This window comes from Myxine glutinosa, chromosome 1 (assembly GCF_964187855.1).
Source record: "Myxine glutinosa chromosome 1, kmMyxGlut1.1, whole genome shotgun sequence".
In the NCBI taxonomy this organism is placed as follows: domain Eukaryota; kingdom Metazoa; phylum Chordata; class Myxini; order Myxiniformes; family Myxinidae; genus Myxine; species Myxine glutinosa.
Window position 1 is genome coordinate 357754933 of NC_136261.1, and position 21638 is coordinate 357776570.

Below are 21638 nucleotides of genomic sequence, written 5' to 3' on the forward strand. Positions count from 1 at the left end.
GCAGCAAGCAGAAGAGAGCACGAGCGTCAGACGGATAAGGAAACACTTACGATGGCAGACGTCTTCGAGAGAGAATCACTGAGATCAAGCGCCGCTCTCTTCCTTGGATGTGTAATAGGAAAGTCAACTTCCTGATTGCAGGACAAATCAACAGGGACAGTATTTCAAATGTTGACCAAGCGACAAACTTTCAACATCACTATTCTTATTCAGCTTTCCATCTTAGCCAACAGTAACTTTGGACTAACTTTGGGAGTGAGGTTTCCCTGTTTGTGCCATCCATGTTAAGAGAAGACGCCAAACTGACTCGTTGAAAGTTGGATGCAGAAAGGTCGCATCAACAACAACATGCATTTTAAAAGGCCATTTTCCCTGCGAGAGCGGGGGTTAGCCTTGCGGTCCCCATGACAATCTTCTCCATTTTGCCCTATTTTCTGCATCTCTCCTTGTTAACCCCCTTGCCCGCATTTCTTCTTCCACCATCTTTAGCCAAGTCTTTCTCGGTCTTCCCCGTCTTCTTCTACCTTCTACATTCATTTCCATCACTCTTCTCAACCAGTCACTTTCATCCTTCCTCAACACATGACCAAACCATCTCAACCTGTTCCTCTTCACAGCATCAATCACGGGCTCTATTCCCATCATCTTTCGCAATTCATCATTTGTCTTCCTCTCTCTCAACGATACTCCGCACATCCGTCGAACCATTCGCATTTCCACCCTTTCCAACCTTCGTTGCTGCTCTACGTTCATTACCCATGTCTCGCTCCCATAAATCATAACACTTCTCACACATGCAGCATACACCTTTCCCTTCAGCTTCAACGACACTCCCCTCATCATCAGCACGCCACTCAATTCCCGAAACTTCTTCCATGCACATCTCACTCGAGCAACCGTTGCCGAGTCTGATCCACCTTCTCCATTCAGCATGTCTCCGAGGTAGCAAAATGTTTTCACACCTTCCAGCTTCACACCGTCTCCAAGATCCAACTCAACATTTCCTCCATCTGCAGCTCCCTCTGTGCACACCTTACATTTGAATGTAGCTGCCACACTGGTTAATGACCCTCTCAGACCACTACATTTTTGATGAACCCACTCAGCGCACATTGTACACTGAATGGAGTTCACTCCGACACCATTCCTACACACAGCACAGGGCCACTTCCTAGTTCTTTCCACCTCACCACATGCTTTACCACTTGCCATCACCTTCGTCTTTCCGATATTCACCTTCAGACCTTTTGTCTCCATACATTCCTTCCACGTGTTCATCTTTTCCTTCAGTCCATCCATACTTTCCGCAATCAACACCAGATCATCTGCATACAACAACTCCCACGGTAAACCCTCCTTTACGTTCTGTAGTGCAGGCCCATATGTCATAACAATATTGTTTGTGTTTTTTGTTTGTTAAAATTGATTTAGCAATGGATTCTGCTTCAGAATATTATAGAGATGTAAAAAAAATAGGGTTCCATTTTTTCTTTTACGTCTAATAGGTAGTAATTCGAAGAAATCCAAGATGGCCGCCATAAAATTTGGAAAATACACTTTTGTGCATATCTTTGTATCTAGATATCATATAAACATGAATAATATGTCCTTTTATATGTTTTCAGACCCAAGGAAGCCATTTCTGCCATTGTTTTTACAGAAAAATGCAAGGAAAATAAAATAGTGGACATATACCAGCTAAAGTGGGGTCGGCCGGCATGAAATCGGTTAATTAAGTTTCCACCATCTAGTTAAGGTCTGGTTTTGACTGTGTTGACGAAATGTGAATCTGAATAGTAGTATCTATCTTTGCAGGACCGACGACAGTTCAAGAGTGTCTAGAAAATTACACCTACCTTCAAGATGAGTGACTCACCACCCAGGAAGATTGAGAAGTCAGTAGATTTCGGACTTTGTTTTGTATGCCAAATGGCCATAGGGCAAACAGACTATACAACCTTTGTAACGAAACCAAAACTCTCCTCTGTCGAGAAACTGATGGCAGGTGCTGAGGAACAGTACACGTATGGTGAAACAAAGTTTGCATCATTGAATAGACGTTTGCAATATTCCTCTGCTGAAGAATTGCTCGCAAAAGGTCTCCGCTACCATAAAGCTTGTTACAAAGATGTTACCAATAAGATGCACATTGATCGAGCAAAGGCTAGGTTTGAGAAAGGAACAACATCAGGCAGTGCCGCAGAAATCCGACTGAAAAAGAGAGGACGACCAAGTTCTAGTGATCTAGGGGAAAGCACGTCAACATCCAGAAGGTGTTCCCGAGAACAGACATTTGACGCGCTCAGATGTGTCATATGCCAGGAAGACAGAGGAAGTGAACTACACAATGTGTCAACAAAGAACATGGGACTCCAGATCAGAAACGTTGGCCAAGAAACAAGTAATGACAATCTGAAAGTGAGACTGAACAGTGTCATAAGTTCGCCTGACCCATTGCAAGCAATGGCTGAGGACATGAAATATCATTTACCATGTGTAGTTAAGGCCAAACGTGCTATAGTTAAGACGGAAAAACAAACAGAAACAACCAATGTTAACTTTGGTCAGGTGTTATCAGACCTTGAACTCATTGAAATTGTTGAAACTGCGTTGAATGATACTACTGAAAATGCTGTGCTGAATATGAATGAAATTCATGTAACCTATGTCAATTTACTTAAGGAGCACGACTTTCCGGTCTCAGACAACCATAGTTATAAGCCATACCTGAAACAATTGATCCTAGACAACATTGCCGATGTTCATTTCAGCCGGCCCTCAAACAAAACAAAGCCAGAGCAGATTCTTTCCACAAAGCTCAAAGACCACATGATATCAAGCACAATTACAGCAGACAGCATCAAAGACGATTTTAAAGTACTTTTGCGAGCTGCGAAAATATTGAGGAAAGACATCGCATCTTCCCCAGCATGGAAATTTAATGGAACCTTTGCTGATTACAAGCCACCCCCGATGCTCAACATCTTCTGCAAGCATGCAGTCATGGGAACAAGGAAAGTAGGAAATAGCAACAGGGAGGACTCCATTGGTGTGAGTGCATCATTGTTGGCGCAGCACTTTGTCGGTGCTTATAAATCTGACCGACAGGTATCGTACGAACCAAGAAGCGAGGATGGATCATTCAAACAACGATTTGAAACTCCATTGAGTGTGGGCTTAGCTCTCGACATACACAAAAACACACGATCCAAGGCGCTTGTAGAGAAACTTGCACATCTGGACCTCGCCATCTCCTACAAAAAGGTCATGGAGATTGAGACCAGCATTGCCAACTCCGTACTGAAGCAAATGGAGTCCACCGGAGGCATCTGTCTACCACCATGGTTGGTTCAGGACACGTTCGTCTGGTTTGCCATGGACAACATCGATTTTCTAGAGTCAACTCCTTGCGGGATGAATACCCTTCATGGTACAGCAATTGCGATCTACCAGCCTGTATCACCGGAGAAATCACCCATGATACCACCAATTGAACTTGACCGGTCATCAAAAGCTCAAACGATACATGATGCAGTTGGCTGTAAAACGTTGACCTGCAAGAAGCCAGCACCCGAGAAGAGAAAGAGCGACTGCAAGCTGCTCACATCAAAACCCGAGACAGACAAGAACAAGAAAACCGATATGACCTGGATGATTGGATGCCTGAACTTCGAGGAAGAAGGAGAAGTTGACGTCAAACTCACAGCTCCGGGGACGTGGGGAGCCTTCAATTCCTTGCTATCTTCGTCCAGTGAGAAGACCAATGTTGCTCTCGTTCCTCCGTTGATAAGGTCGCCTCCTACAGACTATGATACACTGTACACGGGTCTGATGAGAGCTCACAACATCACAACTCGTGTTATGGGGAGTGAGGCAATCACAGTCATGACTCTCGATTTGCAGCTATACGACCTGGCGATGAAGCTGTGGGTGGAACGCGAGGCCATCAGGAAGCAATTCCTCTTCCGACCTGGTGAGCTACATGTTGTGTTTTGGGCCTTAGCTGCATTAGGAAAATACGTGGAAGGGAGTGGAATTGATCAGGCATGGGTCGAGGCTGGACTTTTCTCGCCAACCACAGTGAGCCAAATACTAAATGGGAGGCACTTGTATCGAGCTCTGGAGGCACACATGGTAACACTGATCGCTTTGTACAACCTGTACTTCCAGAGATTCCTGGCAATGGAACCTGAAGAAAGGGCCTATCTGAACGAGTCATCTGTTCGTCTGGGAGAGGCATATCAGAGAGACATCAGCGGGAGCATGGAGCCAGAGAAGAATCTATGCGACATTCTCAAAAAAACATTGGCCATGATGGAGTCCAGAGATATGACCAAAAAACTGGAACAATTTGAGGTCAGCACAAACAAGATACAGCGCTTCATCCTGAACTACATGAAACAGTTTGAGACTATCCTTCTGTTCATTAGAAGTACAAGACAACGTGATCTGCTGCTGCATATGGAGAGCATCGAGTCTCTCACGAAGTACTTCTTCGCTCACGATCATCTAAACTATGCTCGGTTGCTCCCTCTCTACATTTCAACAATGCAGGAGACTGAAAAGCAGCACCCAGAACTGTGGAGGGAATTCATGAAAGGGAACTTCTGTGTGACAAAAGGATTGGCAGGCTTCACATCAATAGCCCCAGACCATGGCATTGAGCAAGAAAACCGTACACTGAAGGTGATTGGAGGAATCGTAGGGATAACTCAAAATGAGAAGGCGCTTGACAAGTTCTTCCTCATTGCACCTGAGCTGTCAAAGTCACTGCACGAGTTTGCGGAGGGATATGGTCTTGGTGAAAACCAGAGCAGAAAACAACACCACGAAATCACGGGGGGAAAGCTTTCCCGGGTGATGAGCCATGCCTCCAAGCTTTCTAGGGTGTTCCGTGAACATGGCGATCCATTTATGGAAGAGGAAGTAGACGAGGTCTACAACCTGCTCACCAAAGAAGTCATGAATGAAAAAGTGTCCAGCGACATCTTAGAGCGCGACGAGATCGGACAACAGATGTTCCAGCAATTTGCCACAGATCGTTTAGCTGAGGGAAAACTTTCTGTGTGGGACAAAATGACGAAAAGAAAACTTCGAACATTCAAGAGTTCGAATGCCACAACAGAAGTGAGATCGGGCGACAAGCTGATCAAAGTCAAAGAAGAGCGAGGATTGTTGCAGAGGTTCATCGTTATCTCACGGAGCCGACCAGAGCTCGACCTGAAAGAATGTATTGGCACCTATGAATTTGGCATCGTTCCACGTTCTTTATTTGCATCTGATGGATCCCTCTTGTTGGCATACGACAAGGCAAAAATCCTTCGTCAACTTGAGCATCTGGCTGAGCCTGAAGAGCAGGATGTACATGATCCACCAGGAGAACCTATTTCGACAGAAATCAATGAGCATCAAGACGCGGGAATTGCCGCTTTGAATGATGCAGCAGCACACGCTGGGGAAGAAACTAATGACCCATCAACTGACTATGAAATCTCAAGCCAAAATTTGCAGGAACCCTCTCAGATCAGCCAAAACCCAGACACAACCACAAGATCAGGAGTGATCAATGAAAACGAGACTACTTCTCGCCATAGAGTGATAATCATTGATGGCATGGCTCTTGTTAACGGGATCTCCAAAACAGAACAAATGATTACATGCAGTGACTTTGCTCAATCGTTCATTGAACGCCTCGAAAATATTGCCGTGCATTATGATGACGTGAGGTTGGTATTCGACCGATACATCGATAACTCACTGAAAGACAAAATGCGCCTAAAGAGGACAAAGGGGAAATCAACATACTATCACATCAGGGATAGTACATTGATCCAGAAGATTTCACTCAAAGATTTCCTTTCCAATGTGAAGACCAAGGCAGAGCTTACAGAGTACTTGGCTGTGAAGTGTCTATCTTACAGCAAGGCTCATCCAAACAAGTTGAAGAAGTTCATGGTGACATCAGGAACTAAGACCACGGGCAACACTGAAGTTCCAGACAGTCTACTCACGCACAGCCAAGAAGAGGCCGATACACTCTTAATTCTGCATGCTCTCACAGTCGACAAAGATGCAGAAGTTATCATTGATTCGCCAGATACCGATATCTTCCTCCTACTGATTCAGAGATTTCACGATCTACCACCTGCTACGAGGTTTCTCACTGGGAAGGGAAAGTTGAGGAGGAGCATTGCAGTCCAACCTATTCATGGCATGCTAGGAGAGAAACGTGCGTCTGCAATACTTGGATTCCACGCATTCACGGGAAGTGACATGTCTGGAAGGTTCGCTGGCAGGAGCAAGGACTGGTGCTTTAAGGTCTTCATGACATGTGACAACAAGATATGGGAGGCTCTGGAGTCTTTGGGACAAACTGATCCGTCACCAGAAGTGTGTTCCCAGCTGGAACGCTTCGTCTGTCTGCTGTACAAGTCTAAAGTTCACACGAAAGTAAACGAGCTTCGCTGGTTCTTATTCTCCAACCGTGCTGCTGAGGGAGAGAGTCTTCCACCTACCACTGGTTCGCTAAAGTTACACGTTCAGCGAGCACATTATATCGCAATGATATGGAGAAAGGCAGCAGAAAGCCATCCGTCCCTTCCATCACCTGTCGAGTATGGTTGGCAGTTACTTTCGGATGATGGGGTTTATGCCCCAAGTCGATGCCTGAATCCTCCAGCCCCAGAAGCAATAATGAATCTCGTGAACTGTGGGTGCAAGAAAGGGTGTATGGGAAGATGTAGCTGTCGCAATAACAATATTCCTTGTACTGAAGTTTGTGGGTGTGTGGGTTACAGTTGTAACAACAAAGCAAACATCAATGAACCGCGTGTGATAGATATGGATGAGGATGAATGAGGCATTCGTTTATGTGATCGTTTATGTTCATTCATCGTTTATGTTTAGGTGTGTGTGTAGGTGTGTGCGTGTGTGTGTGTGTGCGTGTGTGTGTGCGTGTGTGCGTGTGCGTGTGTGTGTATTCAAAATAAATGTTATCAGTGAAGATTGTTTATTGAATCGATTCTAATTGAGAAATTATACGATCCGATTTCACGACGGCCGTCTCCATTTTGGCTGGTATATTGCCCACTATTTTAATTTCCTTGCATTTTTCTGTAAAAACAATGGCAGATATGGCTTCCTTGGGTCTGAAAACATATAAAAGGACATATTATTCATGTTTATATGATATCTAGATACAAAGATATGCACAAAAGTGTATTTTCCAAATTTTATGGCGGCCATCTTGGATTTCTTCGAATTACTACCTATTAGACGTAAAAGAAAAAATGGAACCCTATTTTTTTTACATCTCTATAATATTCTGAAGCAGAATCCATTGCTAAATCAATTTTAACAAACAAAAAACACGAAATTACTAATCGCCCTAGACTACTGAGCCAGCACCTCCATCACAGCTACAAATAGTAGTGGACTTAGTACCGACCCCTGATGCACTCCCACCTTCACCTCAAACTCACCACTGTTCCCGTCCTTCGTCCTTACAGCTGTGCGCGCTCTTTTGTACATTGCCATCACTACTCTGATCAACCATTCCTCCACTCCTAACTTCCTCAATGCCCATGTCAATACTTTGCGTGGAACCCGATCGAATGCTTTCTCCAGATCAACAAACCCAAGAAACAACTTCTTCCTCTTCTCCATGTACTTCTCCTGCAACTGCCTCACAATGAAAAGCGCGTCTGTCGTTCCTCTTCCTGGCATAAATCCAAACTGCATTTCGTCGATCTTCACTTTCTTCCTTATCCTCCTCTCCAACACCCTTTCCAATACCTTCATTCCATGCTCCAATAACTTTATCGCTCGGTACGAGCCACACTCCAGAGGGTCACCTTTCCCCTTGTATAGAGGGACGAGGGTACTCAGTTCCCAATCCACTGGAATGCGGCCTTCTTTCACCACCAGATTACAGATCTCTGTCATTCTCTTCACACCCCAACTTCCTGCTGCCTTCAACATATCTCCCACAACTCCCGTCGGCCCTCCCGCTTTTCTACCCTTCATTGCTTTTATCGCTTCCTCAACTTCCTTCTCAGTTATCTTCTCTGCCGGTCCTAAAACTGGGTTACTCTCTATGTTGCCATCCCATTCATTCTCTGTATTCAACAGCATTTCCATATATCTTTTCCATCTTCCTTTAATTCCATCTGGGTCGACAACGATTTGTCCCACTTCATCCTTCAAGCAGCTCACCTCCATCACATCACACCTCTCTTTCGCTATCTGCTTTGCAATCCTGAATACCACTCTCTGACCCTCTTCCGAATCCAAGCGTTCTCCGAACATTTTCCTACATGCCTCCTGCGCCTTTGCTACCTCTTTCTTTGCAGCCTTCCTGGCTGCCTTATAACTTTCATGCTCTGCTGTTTCTGCTCCCGTACCCTTCGCCTTCTGCCACTCCTTGAACTTCTTCCTCTTCTCGTCAATCCTCTTTCCAACTTCATCATCCCACCACCATGTTTCCGAGTGCCTCGGTGGTCCTTTTGTCCATCCACATACCTCACCAACGGCTCCCAACAGACTAGCTTTCATTGACATCCAACCACTTTCAAGCTCAACCACATCATCCTCGACCCTACTCAGCCTCTCTTTTAATGCCTCCCTTACTGTCACCTCTTTCAACCTCCACACCTTCATTCTCGGTTGGTACTTCACCCGCCGAGCTCTCCTCGCACCTTTCACCCTTACGTCGCAGGCAACCAAGTGGTGCTGTGAAACAGCCTCCTCCCCCGGGATCACCTTTGTGTCTCGGATGTGCCCCCTATCTCGCCTACGCACCATCAGGTAGTCAACGGTTGCCGTCGACCCACCTGACGTGTATGTAACAAGCTTATTATCCTCTTTCTGGAACTGAGTATTACAAATCAACAAATCAGCTCCATCAGCAAACTCCAAAATCCTTTCACCTTCTCCATTTCTCACACCATATCCGTAACCCCCATGAACTCCGTCAAAACCATCCATACTCCTTCCCACATGTCCATTTAGGTCTCCTCCTACCACAACAACTTCCTCATCTTTCACGTTTTCCATCAGCTTCTCTATCGCACACCAGAACTTGTCCTTCTCTTCATCGCTCCGACCAACCTGCGGAGCATATCCCGAGATGACGTTCACAAAGAGCTTTCCAATCATCATTTTCACCATCATAAACCTATCACTCACTCTAGTCACACTCACCACACTGTCTACAAACTCCTCAGAAAACAGGACACCAACACCATTCACGCCCTCCAGGCACCCTTGCCACACAAACCAGAAAGGTCGCATCATACACGCGTTATCTGTTACAGAATGGATTTAAACGTTTGACCTCTGCCTCTTCAAGTTATTGGTACAAATGCGGGTAGGGCACCAAAGCACCCAAACTTGACTTATTAAAATTCCACATGAAAAGAGAAATCCAGTAAACCCTTAAATATCGCGGGTTTGAATTTCGTGGGTTTTGACCTTTGAATTTCGTGAGTATCATTTGTTTATCATTTTGTGTGCCGTTGGTTTAACAATTATGACTCGCAACGTAAATCTTCGTGTCCCCCAGTTTTACGTATGAAACTGTCATTTCTATGAAGTATAAATTCAAAATAAGTAGCCATGATGGGGAAAGGATAAATATATTCATGAGATTAATCATTCCACAAAATGACGATTAAGCATTTGGATAACATAGTGGCACGTTGAAGAAGAAATTACGAACACTCGTGAAGAGGTTGGAAATTGCGTCCCCCGACATTTTTTACGTTGTGAATTTTCCCACATAAAACTATCACATCAGATAAGCTCCGAGTTTCATGAAACTACCCCTTGTAGAATTCCCGGATGTTGTTGTTTTCGAACGGTGGAGACAACGGGGCAAAACTGAAAGTGCGTGTGGGTAGCGAAATTTTCCTTCGTGTAGTCCCCCTTATACGTAGTGCGAGTGGGAATACCAATGTACGCTGTGGTGGCTGTAACCATCGCACGCTACTCAGCCGAGGTTTTGTAAAGCCGAGCAAACCTACGTTCGTGGTGACATGGCTGACTGAAATTTGAGTGCAAGTTCTTGATTTGATTAATTATTTAACGAATTTTCATTGATATTGATAGATTCTCAACGTGTACACTGCACAGCAAAAACCAGAGGGAAGCGAAGATTGTCGTGTGCCGTGTTTACGCTGTGAATGTCTTGATAATCCAGAAGCCGGCCTTCGCGGCTAGGTTACAAATTGAAATTGATTCTTGAAATACGAAGGGCGGCGATTAATATGGTTATTATGATAAGTTAATATATTAAGCCATGACCATTCAAATGATTTTCTCCTCAACAGAGAGCGTTGTGTGTGGAACAGTTTTTCAAAATTTCTGAAAATATAAGTATTTTACTATAACTAAATCACATGTTTATGCATATTTAATTCATTTGAAATTTTGGACTTAATGTCACATGTTGGACCCCACAAATATGGAATTAGCCATATACATATTGTTGTGGATATGAGATTGGCCTCCATCCATATCCGCTTGTAAATATTCCCCTATTTCCTCCATACTTCCCAACTATTCCCAATCCCCCATTCCCTAGTCCCATTTCCTGTAAACAACACTCTGTAGACCCGACCTCCCCCTATTTCCCCCATTAAATGTCGCATCCAGGTCCACCGCATCTCACGTAGACAACTATAGGACATCTTGCTAGTTATTCTTAGTCTATGTCAGTTAAGGACTCGTTTCCATTAATTCTGACTCTTCGTTGCACCAGAATGTGATTGTATGGCACCGTTAGGAAGTTTAGGACCTCCCAATACCTCCCCGCAGCTCTTCCTCATGGTACAACAACAACAACAACAACAGCGGCGGCGGCGCGGGGAGTGTGCGTCCTCACTCCGGCTTGGTTGGTAGGGGGTGTTGAAAGGGCACCAAGCCTTTCCAACGAGCCGCCATCGGACATGTGCTCGACGGGGTTACCAAGTAGGGGCTCGCTGTCAGCTCCTCGTCAAGGGCGGAGCCCGGTAACCCCCCGCACCCAATAGAAGCGGCGGACCGATCCCATCTGGGGCGGAGCCAACGAGCCGAGGGCGTGTCACTCCCCGCTGAGCATGCGCAGGAAGAGGGAGGTGACGTCAGATGCGCCCTCAGCTTGGAGAGAGAAGGACGCCACCTCCGAGCGCTGCGACACCTCCCCGCATCTCTGGACTGGACCGTGCTGTATCCTGTCCCTGAGCCAAGGTGCACCTTGTGCTATCGACTGCCTGTCCTTCCCTGCCATCAATCCCTGTGTAAGTCAGTCTTGTTCCGTTTGTCTGTGGTCTGTCGGGGATAAGATAAGATTGTGTCTAAGTGCCTATCTCTTCTGTGCTTTACCTCATACCTTGTAATCTACCCCTTTTCTCCCCCACCAATTATATCCTCCTCCGGAGGTCTTGAGAACTGTACCCCTTGCGTCGTTTCATTTATCCCAGTCGTTGTGTCCTTTCCTTCATTGATTTAGCATAGCGCGATTTGGTCAACGTCGGGTGGAATCGGGTAAGGTGGGGGTAATCGGGTAAACTGTGCGAACACGGCGGCCATTCCGCTCGGCCCATCATAACATCTGAAGCCGTGTCCGTAACAATATATATAATCACACGTTTATCTTAGTTGTGATGTGTATATTTTTCGCTGCCACCCATATTCCTCTATATTTTATCGGAGCCCAGAAACTAACCCCCATATTACAGTTGGAAATTCATTTTAACTATCCCAGTTTTGAATATCACGACATTTTCCAGGAACATAACCCCCACAATATTTAAAGTTTTACTGTATCACTGCTCACTGCATCCATAGACAATTGAACAGATCTTTTAAAAATGATAAACACACACAAGCATCTCAAACCATGAATAAGAACAGCAAAGGCAGGTTAAACAGTGTGTCCCAACATGAAGTTGGTGTGTTATAGAAGAGGCCAAATTTTTAAAATAAATATTGACAGAGCAAAACAAAACCACCGTGAAAAAATAGACAAAACGAGGTGAAGCAAACACTCTGTTTTGAAGAACGGCTCATTCATGCCCACAATGTCACTTCACCATTCTCCTCACATAAATTATGAGACCTTCATCAACTTTTGGTTGAAAAATAGTAAGCCTCTGTTTTTTTTCTTGTTTTTTTTCATTGATACACACACTCTTGTCGCTAGAAAAATATTTTTATGTTCAACCTTACAGGAGAGTCGTTCAGCCATGAGGGTACTCTCTTCGCTGGACGCCCAATAGGTGAATAAACATCCTGTAAGTAACGGAAAAAAAAAAGTGATCAGATGCAGGATGTTTCCTCAGATAATTGACATTTATTACATTACAAAGTGATTGGATAGAAACAGATTAAGACAATGACAGACAGACCGTGGTAAGAAGCGGTCTGGCATGCAAACACAAAACCGAAGTTACGTGTTTGGCAGAGAGGTCACCAAGCGGCATCAACACCATCACCTGACTATGTATAGGAGCTGGTTGTGGCGTCGAGGACATTTTTCTGGGCCAGTCATCGCACTTCCTGAAAACGGTCAACAGCTCATCCTTGTCCTCCTCATCGACTACTTCAATCGTGTCATTTCCTTCAAGACCATGGAAGGAATCACATTGACAAAAATACAACAAAAATCCTTTTAATTAATACTGTCCTGACACCAGCGATTAAGACCGCTGGGTGACGAATTGCCGAAAGGTTTTACTCCCGAGGCGGCAGCTGAATTTTTGGGGGTATTTTTACACGCGCGGGAATGACGGGATGCGAGACGTTTACCTGACAAAAGCACACGAGTTTATTCCGAAACCACAAACAAGTAAACACGACAATGAATTGATAAATTAAACAATTTAATAACAAAATAAAGCAACACAAAATAAATGTTGAGGTAAACTAATTGAAATTCCTACTTTGAGGATCCTCCACTCAGACACAACAATAGACAATGGGAAAGGTACTAAAAATAAAATGTTTCCTTTTTAGTGCCGCACTTAAATTTGGCCTCAAAATGACACCTTTTTGAGGAGAGTGGTGGTGACGAAGCACAGAGCCTCCCACTCGGGAAGCATGCAAGATAGCGCTGAAAGTGTCAAGGGTCGTGAGTCACACCAACCACCGACATCATACCGACCAATGGCGAAGCTCTTTCCAACTCACTCCATGCTCGTCTCGGCCAATCATGACCTTCAGGGGCCTGGCCTGCCGGCTCTTTCTCCAACCTCCCCATCACACCACTCTGGGGGCATGGCCTTTTTCCTTATTAGGTCCATTGGGGGCAGGGCTTCCCCCGACCGGCTCTGCTTGGGTTATTGTCGGCGGTTATTGTTGTCGTTTAAAGGAGGTGTTTTTACAACAAACCGTAAGGGAAAATTACAGAGGGAAAATTACGTACTAGGGAAAACTAACCTTGATCTCTACACTAATTAGCACTGCTTCACCCCCTGTGTGAAGACACAAACAATCGTAAGCTACAGTTTCCCTGCTTAAGTACATCGAGATTTGTCCTACGCATCCACAGTCGATGCTACAATTATACAATCCTACCTTCCCTACGGTATCCTTTCACCTACCCCCATATACATAACAATAACTTAATATGTGATCAATTGTTGAAAGAACTCATAAATATTCACGAGTTAAAAAACAAACAAATAATTAATAGAACGGGACTTGGAAGAGTGCATACCTCTGCCAGGCTGAACGTTTACATTTTGCAGCCCACTGATGGTACCTTAACCAAAATCCAATCAGCTGGTTCTTGTGACCCACCCAACTCATCCACCAAGTTTTGTCCGAATCTGTCCACAACTCTAAGATATCGTGCTACATATCGTTTTCGGCCGTATCTCTCAATGAAGAAGAATCACTTTAAAACTTCTAGGATCCGGATCTTCACCAAAATCTAATCAATTCGTCCAAGTCACACATCCAACCTGTCCACCAAGTTTCGCCTTAAAGTGTCCATAACTTTTTGAGATATCATGCTCACAGACAGACATATAGACAAACGGGGGGGGGGGGGGGGGGGGGGGACATAACCTCGGTCCACCTTTGGTGATGCAGGTAGTCATAGAAAAGCCAACATTTCCAGGATAATGTTTCAAATCCAAACAAAGAAGAAGAAAAAACGAAAAAAAAAAAACGTACTTGCTGCCCTGTGCTGCTGGAGCTCCTTGCCAGTGTTGCTGAGGCAATGCAATGGTCCAACTGGAACCTCGGTCCAGCAACCACTTTTCCTTGGTGTCTGCCTCCCATCTGAACAGGAGGCCTTCATAGATCCTTCTTGGGAGGATAAAGTTTGGGCAGAACCGGATAAATTGCTGTGCGGAGAATGTTTTAAACCTGGCTGTCTCGAATGGACTTTCATTGTAAAATTCTCACCATGTTTAGTTAGCCTCTCTGATACCAGAGGGGCCTCGTCCTGCCCTTCCGCATCCATAGCCCTATAATCCTGAGCTATGATCTCACAGGTGGGTTGCTCCAGCTCTGAACTGACGATTTTTAAATTGTCATGGGCAGATGATCCATGATCATCAATTCCATTTTTTTCGAGTGCGTCAAGATCAATACCAAGGTCAAAACAAACCGAAAAGAGCTCAGGTGAGAAAGCAGCATTAGATGAATGCATAGATTGATTAGAACCTGGGGTGAATGGCGATAATTTGGGAGTGAGAGAGAACAACGCATTGAAGGGCCCGACTGACTCCTGACCTGAATTCCGTGGCACGACACAGTCCGGCGAGCTCTGAGATGAAACACCTTTTGTCCTGACTAAAGCTCCACTGCACGGTGAAAGCTCCGAGGAAGTTTTTAATATTTGGCGAGATCCAGCATGTACTTCCCTGGGTTCTACAAATACATCATCATCATCTCCAAACAAGGACGGGCTAAACATTGATGCTGCTATTACCCGCTTTTTCATTTCGTCATTTTGCAGGGGAGATTCAGATAACTTATCAGTCACTTCAAACCTCGAAATAGAGGGCCTCTGTTTGACATTATCAATCTCCTTCCGATTCTCCTCTATCGTCTCAATGTCCCACAGTGACATCCCGTGTTCGTCCTCAAAGTCCTCCGGCACTTGCTCGTTTGGATCCCCTTCATTTGGGGATTCCTCACTTTCGAGATCTGAAAGAAGTGAGTCGACAGGAGGCGGTGATCTACTCAGGAGATCACAACTTTGGGAAAACGAAGTGGACACATTACCAGATTCAACTGGGAAACAGAGATTGGACCAAATCTGTTGTTGTCCCTGCTCGAGTGGCCAAAAAAACAGGTCATGGAAGTCTGCCTCTGACCTAACAGTGGCTCTCTTCTCTCCAGCTTTTTTAGCCAACAGGAAGGGAAGAGCTAATGGCAGGGCCTTTTTGCTTTGACGTTGCTGAGATGACACCTTCAGCATGGACCAGCCCTCATCTGGGTTTTTATCAATGTCATCCGAAGAGGAGGCCAACGCCGTTGCCCAGATGTCTCTGCTGAAATTATGGCATCGTTTCCTTTGGGAAGCAAAGTCTGGGTCTGTTTCACCATCAAATTTTCTAAGCACATTTTGATTACTACGATTACGCACCTGAAGTCTATCTTTTCGTCGGCCCGAACAACCTGCTTTACGACTTGTCAGAAAGAAATCACCTGAAGAATGGGCAGGTCTCAGGTGCAAGTTTGGCGAATCACAACATACATAAGACACATCAGCCAGATCAAGGTGGGCAGCCATCTCACGGTCATATGTATCATCGTCCTGTTTAGGTTTGGGATCAAGAGAAGACAGAGACAACAGTAGTAATCGTCACAGGAAGTCGGGAAGAGAAACAGATCTGTAATATCCATTATCCTGAATTGATTTTGTGACAGGAAATAATAAGGAGGAGTTGAGAAGACATTAATGTGTTGAAATGTCTGCAAACCTCAGAAAGTTTGAGGACATCGATGAAGTTCATTAGTTTGACAAAATGATGCGTGGTATTGGAATGTGACACATAACGAGAGAGCTGCAGCTTCGTCTGCCACTGTGGCCACTCGGAAAGGGAGAGCTCACGACATTTACCCTAGAGCATGACAAATTAGAGAGAGAGTGTTAAGTGTGTGCGTCGGCACATAAACACAGCAGAATCACACAAATGGACCAATTTCAACCGACCAGAGGTTTACGCCCGTCTCCAAGCTGAAGATATGCAGGGCGTGCTAACATTGGCTGCTGGTCGTCCTCCACAGCAAACTTCGCCTCAAACTCCACCAACTCTGCCGGCGTCAAGAACCCATCACTCCCGCATGTAGTCAGAGCCTGTCGCCCACGACTTGCAGTCTGGCGATTATATGCTGGTCCTGCTGCAATGTGCATGAAGTGGACCCTTGGGGTCAAAGATGCCGGCACCATTCTGGGGTTCAGGGGATACAGCTGGAACGAGCTGGTAGCAGCCACAATAGCACGATGGATGCACTGCTTGCTGCTCTGACTCTGGTTATAAACCTGCAATGGTCAAAGAAATGCGGCGACGATTGGTAATCTGATTGAACAGTCTGGTCAATCTGTACACATTTCTTATGTTCACATCTTATCGTTCATCATAATATTGTTCTCTATTCAGAATTTCTCCCCTTGGAACAGAATAAAAATCTTAATTTGTTTGGAGATGAAACCCTCTTACACTCCGCTATGTTTATCCTCTGAGGGTTTCACTTTGTACTCACTAAAACAAAGCAACACAATCCACTTAAAATTGTTTGTTTGAATGTAGTGCAAAGCTGTGGGGTAGCGTCATTAGCTGAGGGAGTGGGTGTGCTACTGATACAATGCTCTCTGCTGGTCAGGGAAATAATTTGTAATTTGTTCATCGTGCCAGCGATAACTCGTCTACTCTTCGCGAAGGACACCTTGGGATCTTTAACGTCCACCAACAAATGCTGCCAGACAGAACGCCCGTTTAACATCAAACCAGGGGACAGCACACACACATTGGTGAATCACCCTGCCTGTGGACGACAGTTTATAGCTGGGTCGGGATTTAAATCCAGGCGAGACAGCTTAGAGGCCAGTGGGCGTACCTTGAGGCCATCCTGTCAGGCCACTTGAAAACGTATGCTTTATCAATATTTGCTACATTACCAACAATTACCCACACCTCAAACCAACAAAAATCTTCCTCCTTTTGACCCACCATCTCCTAAAGTTCCCATTTACAGCTCCTTACTCGCAGTCCTCCTTAACTTTTCCCTGCCTTCTCTGATTCTTTATGATTTCCTTGCTTTCCACATTAACTTATTTCTACAACCTTATCCCGCTCCCTCCTCCCTCCCCATGGCTACAACTCTGCCAACTACCTTCTCTTCACGACCCTCACACAGGATGACCACAATCCGACCAGGCCGTTGCCGCCCTGTGCGACCCATACGCTGCACAAGGCGAACAGGACTCCGCTGGGCATCGAAGCACACAATAAGGTCCACCTCTCCGATATCCAGGCCTTCTTCACCGACACACGTTGACACCAGTGTGTTGTAACCACCCTCACGGAAACTCTTCACTACCTGGAACACAGAAACAGTATCAAAACAGAGGCAGACCCAAAATTGAAAGGGAAGAGAATATATCCACTTTACCAAAAAATGTCGATAAATTCACTGAGAGTTATCATACATGCAAAACTGCAATTGGATGTTCATGTTTTCCAAAAAGTACAAGCTTAAAATTGCCTTAAATTGATAGTTAAGGTAGCCCAAATGACTGAGCAGTGTTTCCACATGCTTAGGGTAGGAGTTAAGAATCCAATGAACTACATTCGAGTCCATTACAAACAGATATATTCTCTCGAGGGGAGAATACCATGACCAGTTTAAACGAGAACGAACAGATACGTTCTCTGGAATAGGAAAAACTCTCTATTATGGCCAGCTGATTAAGCAAGAGGTATAACAGGAAGGCCATCGTAGTGCTTAATCAACTGGCCAGAATAGCGAGTTTTAATAATTACTCCACAATGGCTTGAATATCTTCCACGAGCCGAGAGCATGACCAGTACCAGACTCGCAGCCATGTGCTTCATGTTTTCAGGGCATTTCGCAGCCACAAAAAATATTTCAGCCACGCTATAGGTGAGCTTCACGGGAAATTCCACCATTCACAGTGAACATGGCTTCGTGGGATCTTCGACCATTCACAGTGTGAACATTGCTTCATGGGATATTCCACCATTCACAGTGTAAACATTGCTTCATGGGATATTCCACCATTCACAGTGTGAACATTGCTTCACGGGATATTCCACCGTTCAGTGTGAACATTGCTTCACGGGATATTCCACCATTCACAGTGTGAACATTGCTTCATGGGATATTCCACCATTCACAGTGTGAACATTTCTTCATGGGATATCCCACCATTCACAGTGTGAACATTGCTTCATGGGATATTCCACCATTCACACTGTGAACATTGCTTCATGGGATATCCCACCATTCACAGTGTGAACATTGCTTCATGGGATATCCCACCATTCACAGTGTGAACATTGCTTCATGGGATATTCCACCATTCACACTGTGAACATTGCTTCGTGGGATATCCCACCATTCACAGTGTGAACATAGCTTCGTGGGATATCCCACCATTCACAGTGAACATTGCTTCATGGGATATCCCACCATTCACAGTGTGAACATAGCTTCGTGGGATATTCCACCATTCACAGTGTGAACATAGCTTCGTGGGATATTCCACCATTCACAGTGTGAACATAGCTTCGTGGGATATTCCACCATTCACAGTGTGAACATAGCTTCGTGGGATATCCCACCATTCACAGTGTGAACATAGCTTCGTGGGATATCCCACCATTCACAGTGAACATTGCTTCATGGGATATCCCACCATTCACAGTGTGAACATAGCTTCGTGGGATATTCCACCATTCACAGTGTGAACATAGCTTCGTGGGATATCCCACCATTCACAGTGAACATTGCTTCGTGGGATATCCCACCATTCACAGTGTGAACATAGCTTCGTGGGATATCCCACCATTCACAGTGAACATAGCTTCGTGGGATATCCCACCATTCACAGTGAACATTGCTTCGTGGGATATCCCACCATTCACAGTGTGAACATAGCTTTGTGGGATATCCCACCATTCACAGTGAACATAGCTTCGTGGGATATCCCACCATTCACAGTGAACATTGCTTCGTGGGATATCCCACCATTCACAGTGTGAACATAGCTTCGTGGGATATCCCACCATTCACAGTGAACATTGCTTCGCAGGATATTCCACCATTCACACTGTGAACATTGCTTCGCGGGATATCCCACCAGCTAGGTAACACATCACTCCCCCACAAGTTACTGCATAGAATGAAAACACTCCACCCCATCTGTTAGTGCAATCAGCTGTTCCCCTTTTCCCCATTGAAACAATGCCCCGAAATTCGCAGATTTTCCTTTTCATTTCCAGGAATTTTTTCTCAACATTCACGAGATTTTCTAACAATGAGGAACCACGGGGAAGCTAACCCCCCTTTTTTCATTGAAACAATACCCCCACATTCACGGTTCCGACAGTCGCAGAATTTTCCAGGAATGTATCCCCCTCAAATGTTGGCGTCTGACTATTTCATTACAAGAGTGAAGTCGATGGTGCGCCATCGCAAATCCCCATGCTTCCCGCCTAAAGCAAAGTTGAAAGATGGCATACAGTTCCACCAGAATTTTTTTTTGGTATACAAGAGCAAGGCTCATGCAAGAGCGAACACATTAAACACAAAAAACATAAACGGACACATAAAACATATTATGAATGGAGCGGGAGACAAGATGGGGGGAGAGAGGGAAGCACACAAGCACAACAACGGTAGAGAACAGGGGCATGAAATGTGGGTCAAATCCAAACAAATCATTACATATTGCATGCATCTCCCAATGTTGATTGCATATACAAAGTTTAATTCAAAAATGATTTTAAATGTGCTTCTAAATTTGGTATTTCACCTATTGGCCCCACTTCAGGGGGCCGATTCAAAAATGATACTGCTCTTGCACCTTCCTGCCATGTGGTGATCACAACGACCAAGTTTGGTGGAATTTCTGTCCAAACCGTTTAGGATGAGATAGCGTTACGGATGGATGGATGGATGAATGGACAGACAGACACACAGATAGAGACAATTACAGCATCCCCTCCCCCTCCCCCATTTATATATATATATTTATTTATTTTTACAAATTGTTGGGGCAATAATGAGTGCTCAGTATAACAGAGTTTTACTGTAAATTGATTAACTTAGTTTGTTTTTTAAGAATAAAAATTCTCAAATTCCTATTGTTTTAAAAGCCATGTTAAGGAAAGCATGACCACGATGTGAAGGGGAAACTGTTCCAACCAATTGCTCAACACAAGTCACTTGGACACACCTGCAACTGTTCCTTCTGTGAAAGGCCACGAGTGACCTTTCCTGATGATGATTGTCCTATAAAAACCATGACGCGAACCAGCGGGTGGTGTCGACGCAGCATCTCGGCAATTTCACCCACGCTGTCTCGATATGAAGAGAATATCATGGCCCGGGTTTCTCCACCAGCTACAGAAAATGAAGAACAAAAATGTGAGTAAAGGAAAAGGGTTCCGAGTCAAACAAAGAGTAAATTTAATCTTCCTATATCTCCAGTCATTGCTTTCATTCCATGTAAGTTTTCACCTATTACACACCAAAATGATCCCCCTTAAAAATTCACAAAAGTTATAACAACAATGTTTTTGCAAACTCTTTTTCATACATTACCCTGTTGGAAATGCTCCAGGACCACCTCCTCCAACTTCTTCAGCTTCGGGTGACTATACACAAATGGCGTCAGTGCTGGAGTCACTCTGACTGCTCCATCTTCAGATGCCTTCTCCAGTGCCTGGCCCTTCCTTTCCCTCTCCAGTTCGCAGTACAGCTCTGAAAAATCCTGGTTTCGGCACAACTCGTATCTTGCCCGTGCCATGCCTGCAAAAGCCAAAGGTACATCTTACAAAACTTTCCAAATGTTTTTCTGAACCTGAACATTACTCCACAATTAAATAAACTAATAGGTCCAATATCAGCAGACGTGCCCACCCCCTCCCATTTTGTTTCTCCTCCATAATCATGGACCTTTTGTGCCATCCATGATGCCTTGCAGAAACAGCAGCAGAGACCGTGTGCCCATTTGCTGCAACAGCTCATAGCCATGGTAAAGACTGATGCACAGTGCAAAGTCTCCTTCGATCACTCCTTGCTGGGCAGCCTAGAAATGCATGGATTAAAGAAAAGAAAAAGGTTAGCAGCAGAACAGGGAGGGCTAATGAGACGTACATCGCCGAACAAGCTGGGTTTCTTTGTTCCTTCCTCGATCAATGTGCAGAACAAGCAGTTGCCTCCTGCCGGGACTAGAAGCAATCTTCCTCCAAACACTTTGCCAAGCTCTAACCTCTGGGTTTGCCGATTGTTTTTGTTGTGCATTTCCCCAGTGTGTCATGTTTGTCGAGTGGATGGTTAAGGTAAGCGGTTAAGCCGAACGGATTATCGTGAACTTGGGGGAATCATAACCATACAATCTGTATCTGATTGTTATAGTACAGCACTGTACATCAATCCTGTTATTGCTGTTG

At 44.8% G+C, this 21638-nt stretch overlaps 1 protein-coding gene across 2 annotated transcripts in view; it reads right to left on the reverse strand.

The window, feature by feature from the left end:
- FANCM (FA complementation group M) overlaps positions 1 to 21638 on the reverse strand; it is a 78660-nt gene that overhangs the window by 20099 nt on the left and 36923 nt on the right. For both annotated transcript variants that reach the window (XM_068099467.2, XM_068099471.2), the window contains 10 exons: positions 21142 to 21274; positions 20788 to 20994; positions 20420 to 20586; positions 17332 to 17538; positions 16151 to 16480; positions 15918 to 16058; positions 14158 to 15751; positions 12474 to 12598; positions 12208 to 12270; positions 51 to 131 (listed from right to left, as the gene is read on the reverse strand). In XM_068099467.2, coding sequence (XP_067955568.2) covers positions 51 to 131; positions 12208 to 12270; positions 12474 to 12598; positions 14158 to 15751; positions 15918 to 16058; positions 16151 to 16480; positions 17332 to 17538; positions 20420 to 20586; positions 20788 to 20994; positions 21142 to 21274 — 3048 coding nt within the window. The remainder of the gene's footprint in view (positions 1 to 50; positions 132 to 12207; positions 12271 to 12473; positions 12599 to 14157; positions 15752 to 15917; positions 16059 to 16150; positions 16481 to 17331; positions 17539 to 20419; positions 20587 to 20787; positions 20995 to 21141; positions 21275 to 21638) is intronic.